The sequence below is a fragment of the Cygnus olor genome, chromosome 15 (assembly GCF_009769625.2).
Source record: "Cygnus olor isolate bCygOlo1 chromosome 15, bCygOlo1.pri.v2, whole genome shotgun sequence".
Classification (NCBI taxonomy): Eukaryota; Metazoa; Chordata; class Aves; order Anseriformes; family Anatidae; genus Cygnus; species Cygnus olor.
In genome coordinates, this window is record NC_049183.1 from 16,909,655 (window position 1) to 16,929,836 (window position 20,182).

The 20,182-nt window shown below is 52.9% G+C and overlaps 1 protein-coding gene across 2 annotated transcripts in view; it reads left to right on the plus strand.

Annotated features, from left to right (window-relative positions):
• Nucleotides 1-1,362: 1,362 nt before the first annotated feature.
• The window catches only part of PRKCB (protein kinase C beta), a 119,208-nt gene continuing 100,388 nt past the window's right edge, over nt 1,363-20,182 (plus strand). For both annotated transcript variants that reach the window (XM_040574215.1, XM_040574214.1), the window contains exons 1-2: nt 1,363-1,547; nt 1,861-1,892. In XM_040574215.1, the coding sequence (XP_040430149.1) occupies nt 1,378-1,547; nt 1,861-1,892 (202 nt within the window). In that variant the 5' untranslated portion in view covers nt 1,363-1,377. The remainder of the gene's footprint in view (nt 1,548-1,860; nt 1,893-20,182) is intronic.

A 20,182-nucleotide genomic window follows, 5' to 3' on the forward strand; every position in this document is an offset into this window, starting at 1 on the left:
TGTTTATGGAAAGACAACATCAGCAGGACAGGTCAGCTATGTTTTATTATTATAATGAACCCTTTAAAACAGCTGCATAATAACAGCTCTGGGCCTATTTCTGGTAAGCCTCCTGTGCATTTAATTCCATGGAGCTCGAGGGGCTTTCTTCAGAGAAAGAGCCCGTGGGATGGGGGGTTGGATCACGGCAGTGCGGGGATGGTCTCGGTCCATGGATGGAAAGCGACCACACGGCTGCAGAGCCAGAATTAAATCCTGCAAATGAGAATTTTGACATGTTTGTTGTTCACAGAAATATTTTCATTCATATGTTTTAACTATTCTTCCATTTTGACTTAAATTTTCCCTTCCTCAGCTCCCAAACCAGGTGCGGTGCAGCACTGGGCTGGCACCAGCAGACCTGGATGTTTCAGTGACCCTCTGGGGAGGAGGCTGATGGAGCTGATTTTCAGCGTCCATGGACACAGACAGGTAGCAAGAAAGATGGATGGCAAAAGCAGCTGGAAAACTCCTCCATGCGGGTTAGCTGAGGTGTTTGCAGTGAGCTGGGTAAAAGAAGGTTTTTGTTGGATGTAAGTTCAGAAATCAGCCCGAGAGGCGGGCTTTGTATCCACCGTGCCTGTGTGCGCCCAGCACAGGAGCCACCCTGCCCAGGCTGCCGCTCCCCTGGCTCATGCGGTGCAGAAAGTCAGGGCAGACCGAGGTAATTCTGGCCTTAACATTGCAAAGCATCGGAGTTTGGGAAAACAGCATCCTCGTCACTGCCGGTCCTGCAGCAGGCACTCTCCAGTCGGTGTAGATGCCTCCTGCGCCCGACCTGAGGCCGGGACTTCCCCGCGGCTGCTCCTGGTGCCGTTGTTGCCGCCCTGGCAGCGCCGCACACCCGGGCCCGGCCCCTGCCCCTGCCCGTGCCCCCCGCCCGCAGCAGTGCCGAGGGGCGCGGTGCCGAGCGGGGCTGGGGGCGCGGCGCGCCGGGATGCAGGTGCGGTATGCGAATGAGACAGTGGGCGGGGCCCCTCTCGGCCACGCCCCCCCGGACCCCGCGGCGCGGCGCTATGCAAATCACCATGCAAAGCAGGGGGCGGGGCTCGAGCCGCGCGGCGCCAGCGGAGGGCGGGGCCTGCCCATCAGAGGAGGAGCTCGGCATGCAGATGAGGGGGCGGGGCCGCCGCGTTATGTAGATGAGGGGGCGGGGCCGCGCCGGGCGTGTGTCGGCGCCTGCCGCCAGCTGCAGCCAGCGGTGCCGAGCGGCGCCAGCCCCGGCCCCAGCTGCAGCGCCCGGGCCGGGCCGGACCCGGCCGAGCCGGACCCGGCCGAGCCGAGCCGGCCTCCCGCAGCCCCCGGCCCGCCGCCCGCAGCCCTCAGCCCGTTCCCAGCATGGCCGAGCCGCCGGCGGCGCCGGGCCCCGAGGGCGAGGAGGGCCCGGTGCGCTTCGCCCGCAAGGGCGCCCTGCGGCAGAAGAACGTGCACGAGGTGAAGAACCACAAGTTCACGGCGCGGTTCTTCAAGCAGCCCACCTTCTGCAGCCACTGCACCGACTTCATCTGGTGAGCGCCCGCACCGCGCCCCCCTCCCCGCCTCCATCCCCCTGGTCCCCCCCCGGGACCCTTCGACCGCCCCGGGCCGCTCCCGTCCCCCCGGTGCGCCCCCTCCCCAGCCGGGACCGGGACGCCCCCTCGCAGCCCCCCGAGCCCTGCTCGCGCCCCGTCCCCGCGCCGCTTCCCTCGGCCGGCCCCGGACACCCCCTGCCGGCGCCGTTCCCCTCCCGTCCTCCCCGGGGTCCCCTCGGCCCGGCCGCCCGAGGGGTGGTCGCGGTGCGGAGCCGGTGCCGGGGGTGTTCACCCGCCTCTCTCCCCGCAGGGGCTTCGGGAAGCAGGGCTTCCAGTGTCAAGGTGAGTGTCGCGCACCGGCGGGGACGCGGGGCAGGGGCCGGGGTATCGCTGGGGGGGCTGCCGGGGGCGCCGGGCAGGGCCGTGCGGGCAGCGCCGTGCCCGGGGTGCGGAAGCAGCTTCGTCATTTTCTTACCCCCCCCGAGCGAGCGCTTGCTGCTCTAACGCTGCTTGCCGGTCAGGTTTTGTTACCGGAGACAAGTGCCCAAGGCTTCAGAGGAGCTCACCCCAAAAAAAGGCGGAGGGAAGTTTGTTGTTCTTAATGCACCTAACGTGAAAATGTGTTATAGTGGCAAGCGGGCTGCGTGCCGGCTCGGTGGCAGTCCGCTGCCGTAGCTACGCAGTCGGGAAGAACTTGAATGGCTTAGTTGTGTTGCTGGGGAAAAAAATGAGGCTTTATAACGAAATATGTTGCAATGGCTTCTAGGTTACTACAACCAGAGTTCTTTGTTCTGACAGCGCCGGGATTCTGGAAGGGCTCTTTAGGGGTTTATGGTGAGCCCTCGTGAAATTAAGATGAATTAACCTGGTTTTATTGGTTTGGTTGCTTGGTGCTCCTCTAGCTAGCCTGGCTGGGGGCATCATGCATGCTCGCAGACAGTGTAGTGAATCCTGGCTGTGATGGTGCCAGTCACACTTGTGTGAGGTTAAAGTCAGGGCTTGTGATTCAATCAGGGTTGATGCTTGCAGTTGCTGGCACTGAAATTTTGCTCTAGTGAGTATTTAGAGCAAAGCTTTATTTTGCCGGGTGGCTGAATCCCAAGATAAGGTATTTTGCATGAGAATATAACCACTGTACAACTCAAGCTGTTATTGTGGCACTGTCTTGGCATACTTCACTTGTATCTGGACCAGAAAACAGCACCCCTGATGATGATGTGGCACAGGATTGAAACTCAGGGTGTGAGGTGCCACAGGGGATCCAAGCCTCGGATGCTAACTCTGTCTGTACTGCACCTGGGAGTTGGGGTGGCTGCAGGTGGCAAGGTTTTGTCTTGGGTGCTCTGGGGAGCACCTCTGCAGATGATCTTACAAGCTCTAGGCCAAACTAAATGGTGCTGCTGCTCATCCACAGCACCTGCTTAAGGGTGTAACCTTAAAGTACCAAGTGTCCCCCTGCCACCTGTCTCAAGCCCCCTCCAAATGCCTGGGCTGGTGCTGACAAGCAGAGGAAATCAGGTGTGGAGGCTAAAACATGTCCTGGTGGTGATCTTCACGGTCATGCTTTCCACTGGTACCTGAGGTTTCATACATGGGCAGTTGTGTTACTCGGAGGAGTTTAGTGTAGCCTGTACCTCATTGTGGGGCTTCTGAGGCTTACCCAGCCATTAATTCTCTGACTCTCCTTGTGGTGCATGCGGCACCACGGCAGGCGTATTGGTACAAACACAGCATCTCTGAAATTTGAAGTTCCGTAGAGAAGGCTGGAGGGGGGGTCATCTACTGGTGGGGCAGGAGTTTTTCTTTCTTCCTCTGTAATTTCTAGTGCTTTGCTCGGTTCTACCTATAGTATTCAATATCAGATAATTTGAGCCTTTTCAAGTCTCTCTTCCAGCCATTGAGAACTATTGTCCAAACCTGTAATTGTGCACTTGCTCCAAGGTTTAACCTTAAATGTTTTAACTAATATTAAATCAGTCTCCAGTGTGAGGTCGGTAAATGGGACCCATAACGGTAGTCTCAGATGTGCTAATGCACAGCAATTGGCCAGGAATTGACCCTGCCCCCCAGATATTAAACAGAGCAATCCTCCCTGTGGTTTCTTGAAGCAGGAGGCTTTACAAGCTGCAGTAACACCAGTAGGATTCCCATTAGTGTGCTGTGCTCAATGACATTTCCAAAGGTGTGTGACTGGTCTATAACATATCTTTCTGCCTTAAGAAACCACTTTCCAGGTTATTCTGGTGTTACAGACATGAAAACTACATTTCTGTATTACACTAAATTTTGCAGGCTGTGGCATGTAAAACAGACCAATTCTTTATTTCAAACACCTTCCAAAAATCAATGCTCTCTCAACTTCCATGTCTGCCCCCTCTGCGGGGTTCTGAGATCCTGTGGCACAAGTGCTGTGATCAGTGCAAGCTGTAGCTCAGCCTGTGGGTGTGATCCTCATTACAGCGAAAGCATCTTGCAGCTGGTGCCGTGCGACGGAGGCACGCGGTGTCCCCGAGTACAGCGCTTCCAGGTCGGGAAGGCGAGCTCGAACCCTGTGCTGCTGTCACGCACCATCTGCATGGGCACTGTGGCTGCCCTAGGGGGGAGATGGCTGCTCACAGCGGCAGGGCGCCAGGCCCAGCACGGGGCCTCGCTCCATCCCCTGAAGTCACCGGGCTGCTCACTGGGGATCCATTGCGGCGGCTGCTCAGGCTGTGTGTGACTCCCCCTTCAGTGGGCTGCTGGGGTTGTGCCCTGTCGGTGTCCTGCAGCCGTTGCTGAATTTGGTAGATGAATCAAATCTGCACAGAAGAAAAACCTCAGGACCAGCTTTTGCTTAAGGGTTCTCTTTCTTCAGCTGCATGAGGCTTACCGTAAGCTTTGATTCTAGGTTTTTAGCTCTCTTATAGAATACAGCTTTGATTCAACTCAAACAACTTCCCCAACTATTTTATCCTATTGCTCAGTGATTATGGGTGGAAATGTAGCTAGAGCACATGGCTGTCTTGTTTCTGGGCTGTTTCCTATTGCCATGCTTGCTTAAGTAGGTTTTCACCTGTGCCCTGATTTCTTTCTAGGGCATTTGCAATAATTAGATTAATTAGCTCATTACTTGTGACTTTTGGCAGGAAGTTTGCAGAAACTGACTCTTTGTAGCTTGAAATACTAATGGATACCACAAATGCCACTTAATTGCTTGCTAATCTCCTTATCCTTGCGTGCAATCTCCTTCTTATCCTTGCATACATCTTAAAACTCCTGGGGCTAATGTCTTTCCTCAGCCCAGCAGCAGGTCTGTGTGCCGGCTGCCTGGAGGTGTGGGGCTGCTCCCTGTGGTCAGGGCTCGGTGCCAGGGCACTGGCAGTGCTGGAAGGCACGGGTCTCAGTGCTGTGCTGTGGATGTGCCTGGGGCTGCCTGTAACAGCCTCTTGCTGGGGGGAAAGCTCGGTGTGCTGGCCTCGTGTCAGCAGGAGATGCAGATGGGGCTTCTAGCTATGCCATAAGGATCTGTCAGAGCTGCAAGGTACGCCGGCTTTCGTGTGACCTCGGCAATGACAAAGAGAAAAGGGTGCGTGTTCTCCCCTCCACCTCCTTCCTGGATTATGAAATCCATCTGTCCGATACCATTACCAGGAAACGTATGAAGAGGGCAGAGAAGCGTCTTATCTGCAGGCTGTCTGGGTGAAAGAATGGTGTGTGGCTAAGTTACGACTGATGACTTTGCTGTCTCTGTTCCCCTAACTTTAGAAGGGTTTTGAGGATGCCAAAGGAAAGGGAACTCATTTGAAAGCTGTAGAAAATGCTGTTCTTGGTCTTGTTCTCAGAATGTGCTGATTTAGTGAACTGCAAGCTTTCTCTTCATCTTTTTTGCTAATGTTCCCTATTTGCCATCCTTGGGGTATATTTCTCTGTTGTCCAAACAGCTCTTGGTCTCTCTGTGGATCAGGGTGCTGGCTGTGTTGGAGGCACTGTGAGGAGGGCACCTGCCCTGGTAACTGCATTTGTTCAACCTGCAGTCACCATCACAGCTGTTGGGCTGTGCTTTCACCTTGGGAACTTGGGAAGAAGTGTTTGTGTAGAGGTGAAGAGCCATGTAATGTGATTCTCACTTACAAGCAAAAAATAACCTGCATCTGTTACTGCTTTCATGTGTACAGAGTAAGTAGAAAAGATCTTGGAAAGAAGAATCTTGGTTCCTTAAGAGGAGAAAGGGGGAAAAAAAAAAGGCAGCATCGTTTGGTAATGGATGCTTGGATCTCATGCAGAAACTTTTCTGGGTAAAATGTTTACTTCTTATCCCTAGCTATGGCTCGGTAAGCAAAGATACTCTTCAAATTTGTTCTCTTTCCAAACTTAATGCCAAATATACTTCCACATACGTTTTCAATTCAACACTTGATGCAAAAACAAAGTAGCTGGAGAAAGTCAGTGCTTACCTTTTAAGCGAGTATTTCTCTCTTGCTATCTGCCTTCAAAACCCACCCTTCCTTCCCCCACCTCTGTGCTGCCCTCCAGACGGAAGTGAAACCCATCAGCTCTAGCCTCTTGAGCTGCAGCTCGTGGTGGTGGTTGTCGCCATTAGCTCCATGCAGGCATTCAGTGTGCACTTTTATTGACTGTATTAAGCAAGTGAGAAACAAAAGCAAAACAAACTCCAATCATTCAGAGTTGCCTCAAAACCAGTAATTTCGTGTCAACATATTATGCACAGTGGAGAAATGTTAGTGTTCAAATAGACTAATTAAAAATGTTACTGCAATTACTTTTGCAACACAAATGATGCTAATTATATAATGCTGCAGAAATTGGAAACATAATTTTGGAGGATTTTCGTGTGCCTTGCAGTGGTAATACAATTCTCAGTGCTGTAGCAATGAAGTCTATGGGCACAGGGAGCCCCGCTCTTGGGCTGCTGGGGCAGTGCATTGGAGCAGGTAGAAATAGAAAGGGGAAGTCAGTCTGGTCCCCTGCTCGCTGCGCCAGATGGTCTGTGGTTCTGCAGAATTGTGAATAAAAACAGAGCCGACAGGGAAAATGGGAAGATGTGCCCCTGGACATTTTGGCTGAATGGTCAGGTCTCCCTTAAAGATGAGCGTTAAAGCCTGTGGCCTGATCTGGTTTCCCTACTCCTGCTCTTTCCTGGACTAGGTGCTTGCAATTCTGAAGAGCACCTGAGGAAGGAGATATGTTTTGGAAGGAAATCTGGACTTGCAGAAGTCTCTTGCAGTGTCGGGTCCATGGCTATCAGGTTCAGCAGGGATCACTTGATATGTTAAGCCCTGTCAGTGTCTCCTTACAGTGCAGAAGGTTCGTTTTAGTTTCTCAGTGGAAGTGGTTTCTCTTTGCCCTCCCCCTTCGTAATTAGCATGGTAGATTTTTTTCTTATCTCCTGAGATAACTGTCATCCTAAAATGATCTTCAAACTTTGATAACGAAGCGGGCTGTTTCCTTCCTAGGGTATCTGCCACTGACCAGTGTCAGAAACAGGCTGGGCTGGGGGGGTCTCAGCTGGCTCCTGGGCTGCTGTGGGTTTGCAGTGAGCTGCTTTGTCACTTGGGGCTCCAGCGCAGAGGTTAAGCCGCCCTGGTACATGAGCCTCCATGATGATGATTCTCCGGCCGTTGAGCCTTCCAGGGGAGTTTAATGCCTGGGCGGTCCCTAAGGAGACTTTTCAGCAGATGGCACAGGCTTTTCCGTATATCTGCTAGCTCGTTTGCATGCGATCCTACCAATTCCCTGGGCTCCTGGGGTGTGTGTAGGGCATCCCCACACAGCAGTGAGGGTGCTCTGCCCTCCCTGGTTCCCTGCTCCAGGCTCTGCTGCTGGCCTGGGATGCCCGGTGGGGTGTGCAGTGTATCTGGCTCCTGCTCGCCTCTGCAGACTGACCTGCGGGTGGGAGGCACTGGGGCCACAAACCGGCAAGACCGCCCATGTTTAATTTCTGGTGTGGGATGGGATGGGTTGAATCTCCTTCCAAAGTTCGGTATAGATTCTGTTAATGCAGGGGTTTATCCAGACACTCGAGCTAGAAGAGCTCCGCTAGCCCTTCTGCTGTGTTACTGCTCTCCCAGCCAGCAAGCACAGCTCCTCAGCCCTCTGAATGCATTTGAGAAGACCAAAATCTAAGAAATCTTGATACACTCATCAATGCTATCCAGTCCCCCTTTGGATTTATCAGCAAATAAGTCGCATGATCACCGTGACTAAGAAATTAACTTCTAACTGTGCCCGTTATTTAGTTCAGGGCAGAAATGCTTGGAATACATAATTAAGAAGTGCACAATCAGAAGGGAAATGTTAAAGTGCTGTCTCCTGTTCTGCCTCGAACGTGTGTGGTAATGAGGAGGGATGCTTGTAATGGTGGGTGGGATGGGATTTTGCCCAAGAGAAATGTTTGGGTGGATTATTCCTGCAGAAACCAGCTGTGCAGAGGATTAGTGCTGTACATTAACATAAACAGAGCGCTGGACCTGCCAGAGTCCAGCTGTGGGTTGCCTTCTTATGCATGTGGTGCAAGGCTCCAAGATGAAGGACAACACGGAACAGCAGTGGAGGGTGTTTGCAGTGCTGTGCGATTAATTCCTCTAGAATGGCTTCATGAATCATTATTCCAGAAGTCCAGAAATTAGAGCCATTTAGAAAAGGTGAGTAACAAGCTCCCTGTAGGAGAGGAGTAACCGTAGGTTTTCTGGGCAGCGTGCTCCTTGTTTTCGTCAAGGCTTGCCATGTAAGGCAGATTGCTAAGAACAAACCTTCTGGAAAAGGCACAGAAACACAACTGTATAAGCAGGGCTCCTTGCACAGCGATCCTGGGCGCAACCTTGGGTATGCTGTCTGACAGGCATCAGCATGTCATCTGCGATGGCCAGGCAGAGGAAGGAGGGAGGCGAGAGCATGGACAGACGACCCCCCTAGCTTTCTAAGCTTTGCTGTAGAAAGCAAAGCGAGGCAGGTGACTTGTTCATCCAGGACCCCCCCCCGAGGCAAAGCAAACGAGAGGTGAGATTACTAGTAGAGAGGTAAAATGGATGGGCAAATGCTCTAGTCCTCTGGACAAAAGTCTCCCCGAAGCATTTCAGTCCCATCAGACCTTACATGAAGGGCTGCTCCCTGGTACAGGACTGCTGCTGATGAGCTCACCAGGAGCGACCTGGCCCTGCTCAGTGCTGGCTGCCCCAGCCTGCCAGGGAAGCCAACTTTTCCACAAAAGCTGCAGGAGAAGTGGGGGAGATGAGAGGAAAGCTCCAGCCGTGTGGCGCTCAGTAGCAGCCAAGCGCTTTGCATTAGGCAGCAGTGGTTCCTGCAAGTCGCGGCTCTGGCTGTGACTTCCCAGCGAGGCAGTGTTCCTGGCCGCCGAGCTGTTTGGTGAGCCTCACACCGGTGCTGTGCGAGGGCAGAGGCAGCCCAGCACCGGGTGGGCTCTGCCAGGGCCAGAGGGATGATTCCTGTGGGCATGGTGCTGTGCTGACCGCACGGAGCTGGGCTGGGGGCGAGCTCCCTGCGCTGAGCCGAGCACTCCTCCCACGTGTCTGCCTGTGCTCAGGGACCAGGACTCGCTCTGACCAGCCGGAGGGAGGACCCTGTGCAAGCAGCTCCCCTGGTTAGGGGTCACTTGTTTGGCTTCTCCGTCCGACCCATCCTGGTGGCGGTCACAGTGCTGCTGCACAGCCGCGAGCTGCTGTCGCACAACAGCTGCTGCCCTGTGAGAGATGCTTCTGCAGGTTTGCAGCCTGCAGAGCCGAGGAGGAGGGAGAGCAGAAGCCTTCCCTCTCCATGAGCAGCAGGTGGTGGGCACGCAGCCCGGGGTGTGCGGGGCTCTCCATGGCTTGTGGCCGCTTGGTGTTAGCGCTGCCATGCCCTCTTCTGATTACCTCGACGCAGGCTGTGAGTGATTTATCGCTCCTGTTCTTAGATCAGCCTGTGTTGGAGAAGTAAAATAAACTCAAACATTCTCTGCATGAGGGGGCTACCTGAATCCTGTATAACCAAACAAACCAACAACTTGCAAGCAGCTGTCCTTTTTTTTTTTTCCTTTGGAGTATTACTTCACTGTTTATTGATACAAGAGAAAGCAAGACCAGCACATACGGGATCACACTTCATACAGTAGCTCAGCTCTCACCATTGCTTCCGATAGCTGATTCTGTTTCCCTCTAAAGGGAAATGCATTTCATGAAATCGTGACAGATGTATTCCTGCAGGTTCAGCTGAACGCTGCCAGCGTGCTTCAGCTCAGTATTTGCTGGCAGCGGTGGGCACTGTCTGCTGGCCACGTGCTGATCTGCAGTGCATAAATCGCCTTGGGACTGTTCCCCTGCAGCCGCCTCATCCACAATGCAATGTTCATTGTGAACTGCAATAGGACTGGTCCTCCTCTTCCTGGGAAGAGGTTCCTGGAAGCCCGTTAATTCCTCTTCTTGCTTACCAAGTGCCTCTTTTTCTGGAAGTCACCCAAGGCTGGACAGATGCAGGGACAGCACTAGCTACTCTCCTGTCAGGTGCTGATAAATGCTGTTAATGAAGACTTGAGTCTTCCCCTTGCTGCTGCTCGGGCATGCTTGAGCTGCCCACGTGGTGTATCTATCTGCTGGCATGTGCCAGCTGAGGGAAGGATGCGTGCCTGGCGTGTGCCCTCAGAAGCCCGGTGCTGTCTGGGCAGTGCTTCGTGGCATGTAGCTAACCTGAGGCAGAGCTGTGTGCTTTTGAGAGGTTTGGGCTGACTTCCTCAGCTGGTCATAGCTGTCCTGCTCTTCCCATCGTGTGGGGGAAAAATAGTTCTAGCATGGTACTTGAGTCAGCAAGTGTTTGGTGAACTGCTGTAGCCTTGTTAGCCTCCTGCGTTCCGAGTTTAACTTCGGTAGCACAGGAGGACGAGTGCCACCGTGGCCAAGTCTTCCTGCTGCAGCTGAGGCGTGGTGCCTGCTGTACATCTAGTGCACTCCAGTTGCATCTCCTCCATTAATTCACTTCCATATTTGGTCTTGCTTTTGTGCCAGGTTTATACATCTTGTTTAGATGTGCCAAGCAGAATATGCTCGCAGCTGATCCTAGCTGTGCAGGCAATGCTTGCCAAAAGACCCAGTAGTAGTACTAGGTTACAGTATCTGCAAGCTCCTGGGCTCGCTGACCTGAGGTGCGTTGCAGTACAACCCATTAAATTGGCTCTCTTGCATCCAGCTGAATCTGGTCTTCCGGAGAATCAGTCTACTTGCAAACTTTCCTCTTTGTGTAGAAGTGCTAACTCCTCTGAGCAAGAAAATCTTTCTTGTTCCAAGCAGGTGATTCTGGGGGGCTGGTTGGGGAAATAGAGGCAAAATTAGTGGCTCTGCAAGAGTTCTCTTTGAGCAGCTGGGCTTGAGCAGGGCTCGTGGTCGCTGGTGCAAGTTCATGGCCGATGTGTGCAGAGGGCAGGTGGGTTAGGCAAGCACGTGTGCTCTCCTTAGAGCAATGGAAACTGCCGGCTGCTCGGGATGGCTCTGCCTCACTCTGTTGGGTGGGAATCGCATTTCAGAGCTTCAGTCATCCTTAGCTCTGATCTGGTCTTCCTACATTTGATATTTAGTCAGCAACAGTGAAGCTAAAAAAGACTGTAATGCCTCAATCGCAGCCTTCAGGCGCTCCTTGTCTCCTGCTTGGTGACGCCGGCCGGTTCCTCCCGTCACCTGTTGCCACGTGGAGTGATGCGCCAGTAACAGCTTCACCTTTAGAGAGAACAGCTAAATACCTCCGTTCTGACGGTCTGAACAGCAAGCACATTTAATAGTTGACACTCCTAGTGCATGAACAAATGCATTTTCATGATTTCCAATTATAGCAGAAGAATGAGAAAGTGCGGTTGTGAAGAGGAGGGAAAGTCATCCTGGCTCTTGTGAATGGCTTAATGCAACTCTGCTCAGTGACATCGCTGTGAAGTCAGGAGTCAGTACGAAGGCTGTTCTATAATATCAGTGAGAAGCTGGAGTGAGGGGGAAGTGGCCCACGAATTTAATTTGCATCACTGAGTGGATTAGCTCCTGACGCAGTGCAAAGTCATTATTTACCACCAGATCTGCTGCCTTTATCAGTGCAATGATTTGGGGAGAGGCTGATTCAGAGATCATTACATTTTGGTGTTTCACTTGGCGGGGACTGTTAACACTTGCCTTGTAAGCAAAATGATGGCGCTTGTCAAGATTGTTAATATTGTGCCTACCCAAAGAGGCTGAGTAATTTGTTTTTAGGTTTTCTTTCTTTCCATTTTTTACAGTCCATGCTTTGCCTTAGTTCAGGAATACTTGGAAGTACTCCATAGCTTGCCAGTACCCTAGGGTAGCCAAGAAGAGAAGGCTGAAGGTTGCCTAGGTGGTAGGAGCGGTGCAGCCCCTGTCCCCGCTCCAGTGGGTGCCTCTCCCACCAAGCAGCACGCACTGGGGTCGCGGTGGTGCCGGCGAGCTTTGGGAGCGTGGCGTGGTCTCAGCTGCTCTCGTCTCCACCATGATGCTGGAGCTCAGGCGCCTTCAGGCACAGTCGGCACGTTGTCACCTCCCTGTACTGATGGAAGATTCATGCGCAGCTTGAAATAACTCTCCGGGCTGTTATTTATAGGCTGGTGTCGGGCTCTGGAATCTGCTTTTGCTGTGGAGCGACCTCTGCTATGTTGTCATGTGGAGGTTACATCTGCTGGAGGCTTGGTGTTTGCTTCAGCCTTTGTGTGGGCCTCTTCAGGAGAGCAGTCATTAAAGTAGGGGTTATCAACTTCTCCAGGCTCATTTAGTATCTGGAGAGTTCATGGAATAACTGGCTTTTGGGGGCTGGTTGGAGATCAGGGCCCTCTCATGCAGCAGCTGGAATTGCAAGTGGAGAGAGCTGCTGAGAGCCCAGCACTGCCCAGAGGGGACGTCTGTGCACAGGGGGAGTTGGGGCTGGAGCAGGAGACCTCTGCTCCCTATTTCCCTCATCTGCCATGGGAGATTGCTGCTTTTCTGTTTGCAGCCCTAGGAATGGTTGTAAAACCAAACTAATTCACATTTGTGTGATCATGCAGCTAAGGACTGTCTCAAATAGCTCAGTCCATTAACTTCCAAATTTATCTTACTCATTCGTCTTTGATGGAGAGGTGCCTCAGGGCCAAAGTCTTCTGGAAATGAGGCTTGTAGGTCTGTAGCAGTAGCGAGTTATTCTCCAGAGTGAAACGAAGTGACCTTCATGGCAGCTGAGAAGCTGATTTCAGAGATTGCTTCTGGGGCTTTCCCTGCCTCAGACATCAGCATCTGCACTCCCATGGCCTGGCAGCTCGTCCTGCAAGCCGTCCCCTTCAGAGCCTGGCACATGTTTGTCCCAGAAGCCTTCTACTGTGGTGTCACCTCCTTGATGCCATCTCCTCCCAGTGGGAGGGAGGCAGCCCTGTCCCTCACCACAGCTGTGGTGTTCTGCGGGGTGGCTGTGTGGTGGAAGCAGAACTTTTGTGCAGAAGCAGAGGAGGTCTTACTTCACCCTCAAGTTTTCTCTCTCATCCTTGGACCTCTTCAGGCACCTGGACCCTCTCTGTGCCACTGTGCATGGGGTGGGCTGAAGGATGCTCCTTGCCCCGGGGAGCATATGTCTTGAGGGCCGACCCCAGTGGCTGCAGCTGTGGGGCCAGCAGGGGAAGGGGAAGCAGGAAGGGCTCCCGGCATGGCTTCCTCTGCCCGTGGAGGAAGGAAGGGGCTCCCCGGCCACATGGCACACAGGCAGCCCGCAGGCGTGCGGCGGGTGGCTGGGCTAGGCTGGGCACTGAAGCCCCTGGCTGGGGAGGGAGCAGGGGTTTGGGCAGGGTGGGCTCTGGGGAGGCCATTCCCAAGGGCACCCTGCAGGGCTCACAGTTGAGATGTGCATTCGCTGCTGGGACATGTGGCAAGGTGTGAGCCCTGCTGGCAGTGGGATGTGAGCTCTGCTCCAGGGTGGGGTGTCCCCTCTGTCCTCAGCATCCATGGGGGGGCTGCAGAAGGCGGGAGGCTAGTGAGAGAGGTGTCCTTGAATCTGCCCCTGTGCCACGTAGCCAAGGGCAGGGTGAGATGTGCCAGGACATCGGCCCGTGTTACTCCTTGGCGGGCAGGGTGTGGGCAGATGCGCAGATGTGGCAGTGGTCAGAGCAGAGCTGACCTGGTGTCTCCTGGGGCTTCCGAGGTGGAAAAAGTCTCACTTATTGGGTCACTTAGAGACTCTGGATCTGTGCTTTTGGCAGGAGGAAAGGCTTTAATTAGCTGCTGCTCAGTAGGGCTGCTATTAGATCTTCTGAGCAAGATGCTGCTGGACTGGAAAAATGTAACAATAGCTCATTTGCTTAGGAAACCATTATGGTGATTTGCATTTCTGTTGAGTACTAAACCCTTGTAGAGAATTTCTTCTAAAGTAACTTCAAACTGTACAGCTTAAGTTTCTTCCTTCCCCAAAACTCTATGAATACCTATTTTAATGCCAACCAATTTAGAGTTTGAATTCATTTGTTTTGGTGTTCTTATCCTGATGTAAGAGAAGAAAATACTTGTCTGGGCTGTGGACAAATGCTGTCATCAAAAGCTGCATGAAGAATGGCTTGCTTGTCTCAACCTTGGAGCAGAATTAAATTCTCCTTCATCGTATACGTAAAACCATTTTTTTCTTTAACAGCAGTCCCTCTGTTGACCCAAATACTCAGGAGATGCGTACAGGCATAGGAAGCTTTGCAGCATGTTTTCTGAATCTCATCTCTGCTGCCGATTGAAAATAAAGTGCTTTGAAATGCATTCTGTGAACTTTGTGTTTCTGCCTGTGTCGTCAGCTAGCCCAAGGTGACGCTGAGCGTCGCCAGCACAAGAAAACGAGCTCGTGGCCTCGAGCTGGCAGTGAGAGGCTCCAGGCTCCCCGCACCCATCTGGCCAGTGGGCAAGGGCAGACAGCTGCCTGTGGTGGGTCAGGGCATGGGAGGTGACAGCCCTGTCCTGAGGGTTTGCAGGGGGCAGAGGTGGCCCTGTCCCAGGAGCAGGGGGCTCGTGGGCTGTCCTGGGCCACTCTGCTCTGCTGGGCTCTGGAGAGCACAGGGCTGGCTTTCCTCAGTGGCACCTCCTCAGCTTGCTCTGGAGCCTTTCTGCATGGGTCTTTCTAATTGATAACATTGCTTTTTTATCCTTTAAAAAAATAAAATAAAAATTGTTTTGCTGAGGCTTTTCTGCAAGTGGTTGCTGTTCCTGTCCTAAATACATGTTAGAAATCTCCAGCTGTTTTGGCCTCAGCATGGCTCACTTCAGAAGAGAAAAGTCCTTTGCCCTCAGTTGGGCTAGAGTTTGGCCCAAACAACAAGTGACTGGGCAAGGGGCTCGTCTTGTTGATCTGGTTTAGCCATTTCCTCAGGCAGGTGTGAGAGCTGCTTCCTGTGTGGGCAGGAAAAATGGGATAATAGCGCTGTGCCAATGTGCTGACGCTACCTCCCTGACACTGGCGGGGAAGGCGTCTGGCACGGGGGGGGGGCAGCGGGATGTTCCCCCTGCCTGCCTGCAGGAGCTGCACGCAGCATCCCTGGGCAGCGCTGCTGACAGCTCAGCAACGTGGCAGAGCCTCCTGCAGAACCCGCTCCTCTCTTCTAGGCATTGGAAATCTTGAAGAAACTTAATTTCTCTAGTGTTACTATTATCTGAATCCAAGAGGATGAAAATAAATGACTGTTGCGAAGGGTAGACTGACTCACTTTCTAGTTCTCCTGTAAATTTCCATTTAAGTTTCAGTTTAAGCTCAGGTATGAGGGGAGTGAAAGCTAGTAATTTGTGACAAAAACTTCTATTTTAGATCACTGTAGAAGAACTCCCTTTCTAATTGCAGAAATTATAAGGCTGTGATTCTTGTAAAGGAATACTGAATCCAGTAGTTACCTCTGAATTGCCTTTCAGATGCTTCTCTGTAAAGCCAGCAAAACAAGCCTTATGCACAGTAACTTGTGCTTTGGTACCTTGGTGCTGCTTGTGCCGGGGCTGTGCAGGGCAGCCCTGGTAAGTGGCACAAGCCAGGAGCGCTGCCCACTGCCCCATCACCGCCTGTTTGCTTTGGGACCTGCTGTTGCTGTCTGTGTGATGGCCTCGAGCTCTTGTTCTGGAAACCACTCGGTCCCTGCCCACCTCTCTTGTGCTGGCTGTGATTTGTGGGCTTTGTCTTGCCTCATTTGTACCCCCTTCAGGTTGCGGGGTTCCAGCCTGCTTCATAATTCCCCATGTTAGTGATTTGGTAATTCCAATCACTTTTCCCTTTTCCTGGCCCCTGGCCATGGGAGTTCAAAGGGTGTACCCTCTTCCCAAGGGGGTGGAAGTGCATCCCTCCATCCCCCCGTATCTGTGGGTGCAGCCCCATGTGGGGGCTGTCTGGCAGCAGCATCCTAGCTGCAGGCACACTGCTTTATCTTATTCCTGAATCTGCTGCCTCGGCTGCTGTGCGCTCCAGCCTGCAGCTCTGCTGCAAGTTCCTCCCTTATCGCAGGCTGCTTGGCTATAATTTCTATTCCACCATGTCAGAGTGAAACAAAAATACTTCTTTAAAAAGCAAGAGGAAAATCATGTGAGTACCCAGTGTTATGTCAGTATTTAGAGAGGGTTCAAAATGACATGGCCGATCTGGTAACTTCCCAAGGGGGAAGCAGAGGCTGCAGGCACAAGGGTGTTCTGCCTTCCTCCCTGTGTGTGGGGATGCTTGGACGAGTGCTGCGGGGCGCTGGCTGTGGCTAGCCCTTGCTCAGAGCAGGACTGCAGGTGTAAGCCTGCGCTGGGCCTCCCCGCGGCTGTGAGAGCTGTGGCTGTCCCCAAACACTGCTCCTCTGCCCTGCACCTGCATGCACAAATGGGAAAGCTGCTCGGAGCTTTGGGGATGCAGCATGCTTGGAGGTTTTGGCATGCCCAGCACTGCCTGTCCCTATTCAGCCAGCCTCTGCACCTGCTTCCGCTGTAGACAAGTACTTGTGTGGTGCCAGTGCCCTTTCTCTTGCGCTTCTCCCTCTTGGCATGGGCGATGCCTGTAACCAGCTGCAGCGTGCTTCAGACCAAGAAGTGCCTTCTCCCTCCGTCGCTGAAGGCAGGCTCCCCGGGATGCTCCATTCCACGCTCCTCAGCAGCACGAAGAAGTATTTCTCACCCTTCTTTAAAACAACTAATTCCCCAGATATATTTTGGGGATATATGCTCTTAGGCAGCATTTTTCTTTCCATCCTCCCGCAGTCACTTGCATGCAGTAGCTGCAGCCCTGTGGAGCTGGCTGGGAAGTGCTCTGTTGTTCGGTGGGGCTGTGGGATGGAAGCACAACCATCCCCTCCGTGTCCTTCTGTGCCCTAAATTAGAGCTGCAAGATGCTGCAGTGGGTCCATATGGAGACTTCTAAAATAATAGCTGTCAGCTCTCCGCTGAGTTGTATGGGGTGCTAAAGCTTTTGGCTTTAGGAATGACAGCAAATGAAAAATGCCGATCGGCTCTAGCCAGACCCACTGCCCATGTGTCTTTATCCCACGGAACATGTGTGTACTTTGAGATGATTGCTCTCGGGATCACGGTCTCCTAGCTGTTATCCTATGACTTCTGAGGAGCTGCTGTTACCCATCCATTTATTACAAGGCCTAAGCTGGCCTTTCAGAAGAGCTTTCAGAAGAGCTAGGGTCAAATGGTTTCTTTTAACGCTGATTGTTCACAAAACTTCCAGGGCAAGTAAATGGCCCTGCAAAGCAGAGTTCATGAGTGTGTGCCTGAGTGCTGGGGCAGTTGCTGCATAATTGCCTGGGTTTTGTAGTTAAGGAGGTGTCGGGAACCCTGCTGCTTGTATTTAAATTCATCTTCCTTGCCTGTTGGTTTTGATGCGCTTTTCCCCTAACAAGCGGGGGCCGATGGATGCCTCATAAAGAGCTCATCTTTCCATCGCTGCGGAGACCATTGGGCTCCTAATTACTCTGCAGTGGCCTTCTAGAGGTTGCTGCCTGTCAGGACAGCTGTTCCCATTTGATTGGGTTATTGCGCATTCAGGTCTTGTCCTGTTTAGGTTTTATTTGCTGTCCAGGCCCTTCTGTACGGGAACTGCCAAGCCATTACATGGAAGTGAGTGGTTTAATTGAGGAGGCTCATGGCTCGGCATTTCTGATGCCGTTGGTGGGAGCAGGAGCTGCGGGTGTCCTCCAGCAGAGCCAGCGGGGAGCAGCGCTGGTACCACGCGTGCTGCTAAACCAGGGAGAGATGCCTGTGCCCAACCAGGGGTTGTAATAAACTCATGCTGAAATAGCAGGGGAAGTGATGGTCTGCGAGCACTGCTTTCCCCTTGCCTGTTAATGGAGCTGGTATTCTTCACTTGGGGTGCAGCCGGTGGCCCCCTCTCCACAGCGGTGTGGAGAAGCAGCTTGCAGCAAGAGCTGCTGGGGCTGCACGTCATGGGGATGGCTGTGTCAGGCAGCAGCAGTGGGCTGCTGAAATCCACGTGTTTGCTTTGAATTCAGTTCTGCTGGGGCTTGACTGGAACCTTTGGCTTCTGTGGAGCAGAATCGGGGCTTTGCTGCCACTGCTGCTTGGTGCCATGCACCTACAGCGCTGCTCCCCTGACACCCCTCTTCCAAGGTGCAGATCTCAGCTGTGCTGTCAAATAACATCCCATAATTGCCTTATTGCTGGCTTTGGAGGGAGCAAGAAGGACGTGTTAATTACCCTGCTTTGTGTGGAAGAGCTGAGGGAGAAGTGCGGGATGCCGCTTGTTTCTCCTGTGACATCTCTGGCTCCTGCGCTGCGATAATGCACGCCTGTCCTGGTGCTGCTGTGGGCACATGGGCCCCACTTGTCACCAGTGTTCCTCTGCCTTTGGGTGGGATGGGGGGCTTTCTGTCTTCACCCTGGCAGCACCGATGTTCAGCATGTTCCCCTCGCACCAGCTAATGGGGTTGCTCTTTGAAGTGTCCCCTGGCCACAGTGGCTGGGGCTCGGCCGTGTCGCTGTTGTACCCCACAGTATTGCTGTGTTCTGAGTCCGATCCAGAACCTGAGTTTTCACTTTCGCTCTGTGCCCTTTAGGCTGTAGAGCAGACTTCAAAACAAGCCAGAAGCTTAAATGAGGATCTAACCACACACACTGCAGATGTTTGTGTGTAGGGTGTAGTCACAAACTTTTTTTTAAACTTGTTGGCATGTATGTGACTGGTGCAGGGGTACACCCTGGGTGGCCAGCTGGGGCATGGAGCGCCTCTCCTGCCTTTCAAGGGGAGCTGGTGCTCAGCCTGGGGGTGTCACCGTACCTGGATGAAACCTTTCCATGTAGTTCAGCTTATTTCCTTGGACTATGGTGTTGTGCTGCAGGGCTGTGTGTTCGTCAGCCTGCTCCAAAGCAGTGTAATAGCATACCTGCTGCATGCGGTGCTCTGTTGGTCCTTCACAACCCAGGAGCATACATGTTACTTCAGGCTCAGAGCTGACCTCTGTTTTTGTAAAAGCTCAAAGACTGGTGTAGCTGTGCGTGGCCTCCTGGCTGAAGTAACACAGCACGCAGATTGCAAAACCCGAGGTAACGGCACCCAGCGTGTGGGATCACAAAGCTGGTCTGTCTTCTTGACATCCTGATGAGAGCAACGAAACCCATCCACGTGAAACACAGCGCTCCTTCAAGGCAGCTCAACGCGAGTGGGTGCCTGGCACAGCCCACGTGGGCAGGAGTCCCTGGCCAGGGCTGTGCTGAGCTCCGCTTGCCTGCGTTAGTTGGCTGGAAAAAGTCAACGGAAGGCACCGACAGCCTGGCTTCAAGGCTTCCAGCTCCTCGCTTCTTCACAGATTCTCCTGAGGGCAGCCGAATTCATCAGCCGCCAGGCGTTGGTGCGAGTGCTGCCTGCTCCTTCCTGGCTGCCGGCTTCTCAAATGGGGCTGGGGCAAATGCATCTTGCGTGAAGTCTCTGGCTGGCTACAGCCACGTTTGTTTTGCAGCTTTTCCTATCACTTCTGTTGTTACTGCAGTCAATATCCATCTATCTCTGTGCTTCTGGCCTGCTGTGTAGTGATTTCTCTTTCTGTGAAGACTTGTGAGTGAGCTGGATTGAGGAAGGGGTGGATCCCTTGCAGAATCTGCACTGCTTCAGCTGCAAGAAGAAATATTTTGAGGTTTGACACAACTTTAGCAGCTTCTCTGCAGGGAAAGCCGGGGTGATAGAAGTGGTAGCAGGTCAGGTTGTCTATTTTTAGAAGTCCCGTTTAATTGTCTGATGTTATTCTTGCAGCACTTGTAGCTGGATGGTTAGTTATTTACAGCCAAAGTTTATTAGTGTGACCCAGCTCCTATTGCATGCTTGTATTTATTAAACAACAGATCTCACATAGAGTCCTGGATCTTCGTGCTGTATCTTGGTTGGGAGAGAGATGAATGTTGTGAGAAAGCACCCCCACATCTGTGAATTTTAATGGCAAAGAAACGTTACAGTTCTTGTAAGTCAGTCGTCTGCTCCTCTTCCCCCATTACCGTGTGCGGGTGAGTTCAGCGAGCATCTCCGGCCTGGGGAGGCTGTGCTGAAGGCTTCTTGCAGACGGTGTCTGCTGGCAAGCTCTGCCACCGTCCCTGAGCTGCTGCAGCTCCATTGCACTTGCTGGATTTGGTTTCATGCTCTCATATTTCATCTCAGTTGCGTAAAGGAAGCGTTCTCTGCAGTAGAGAGGT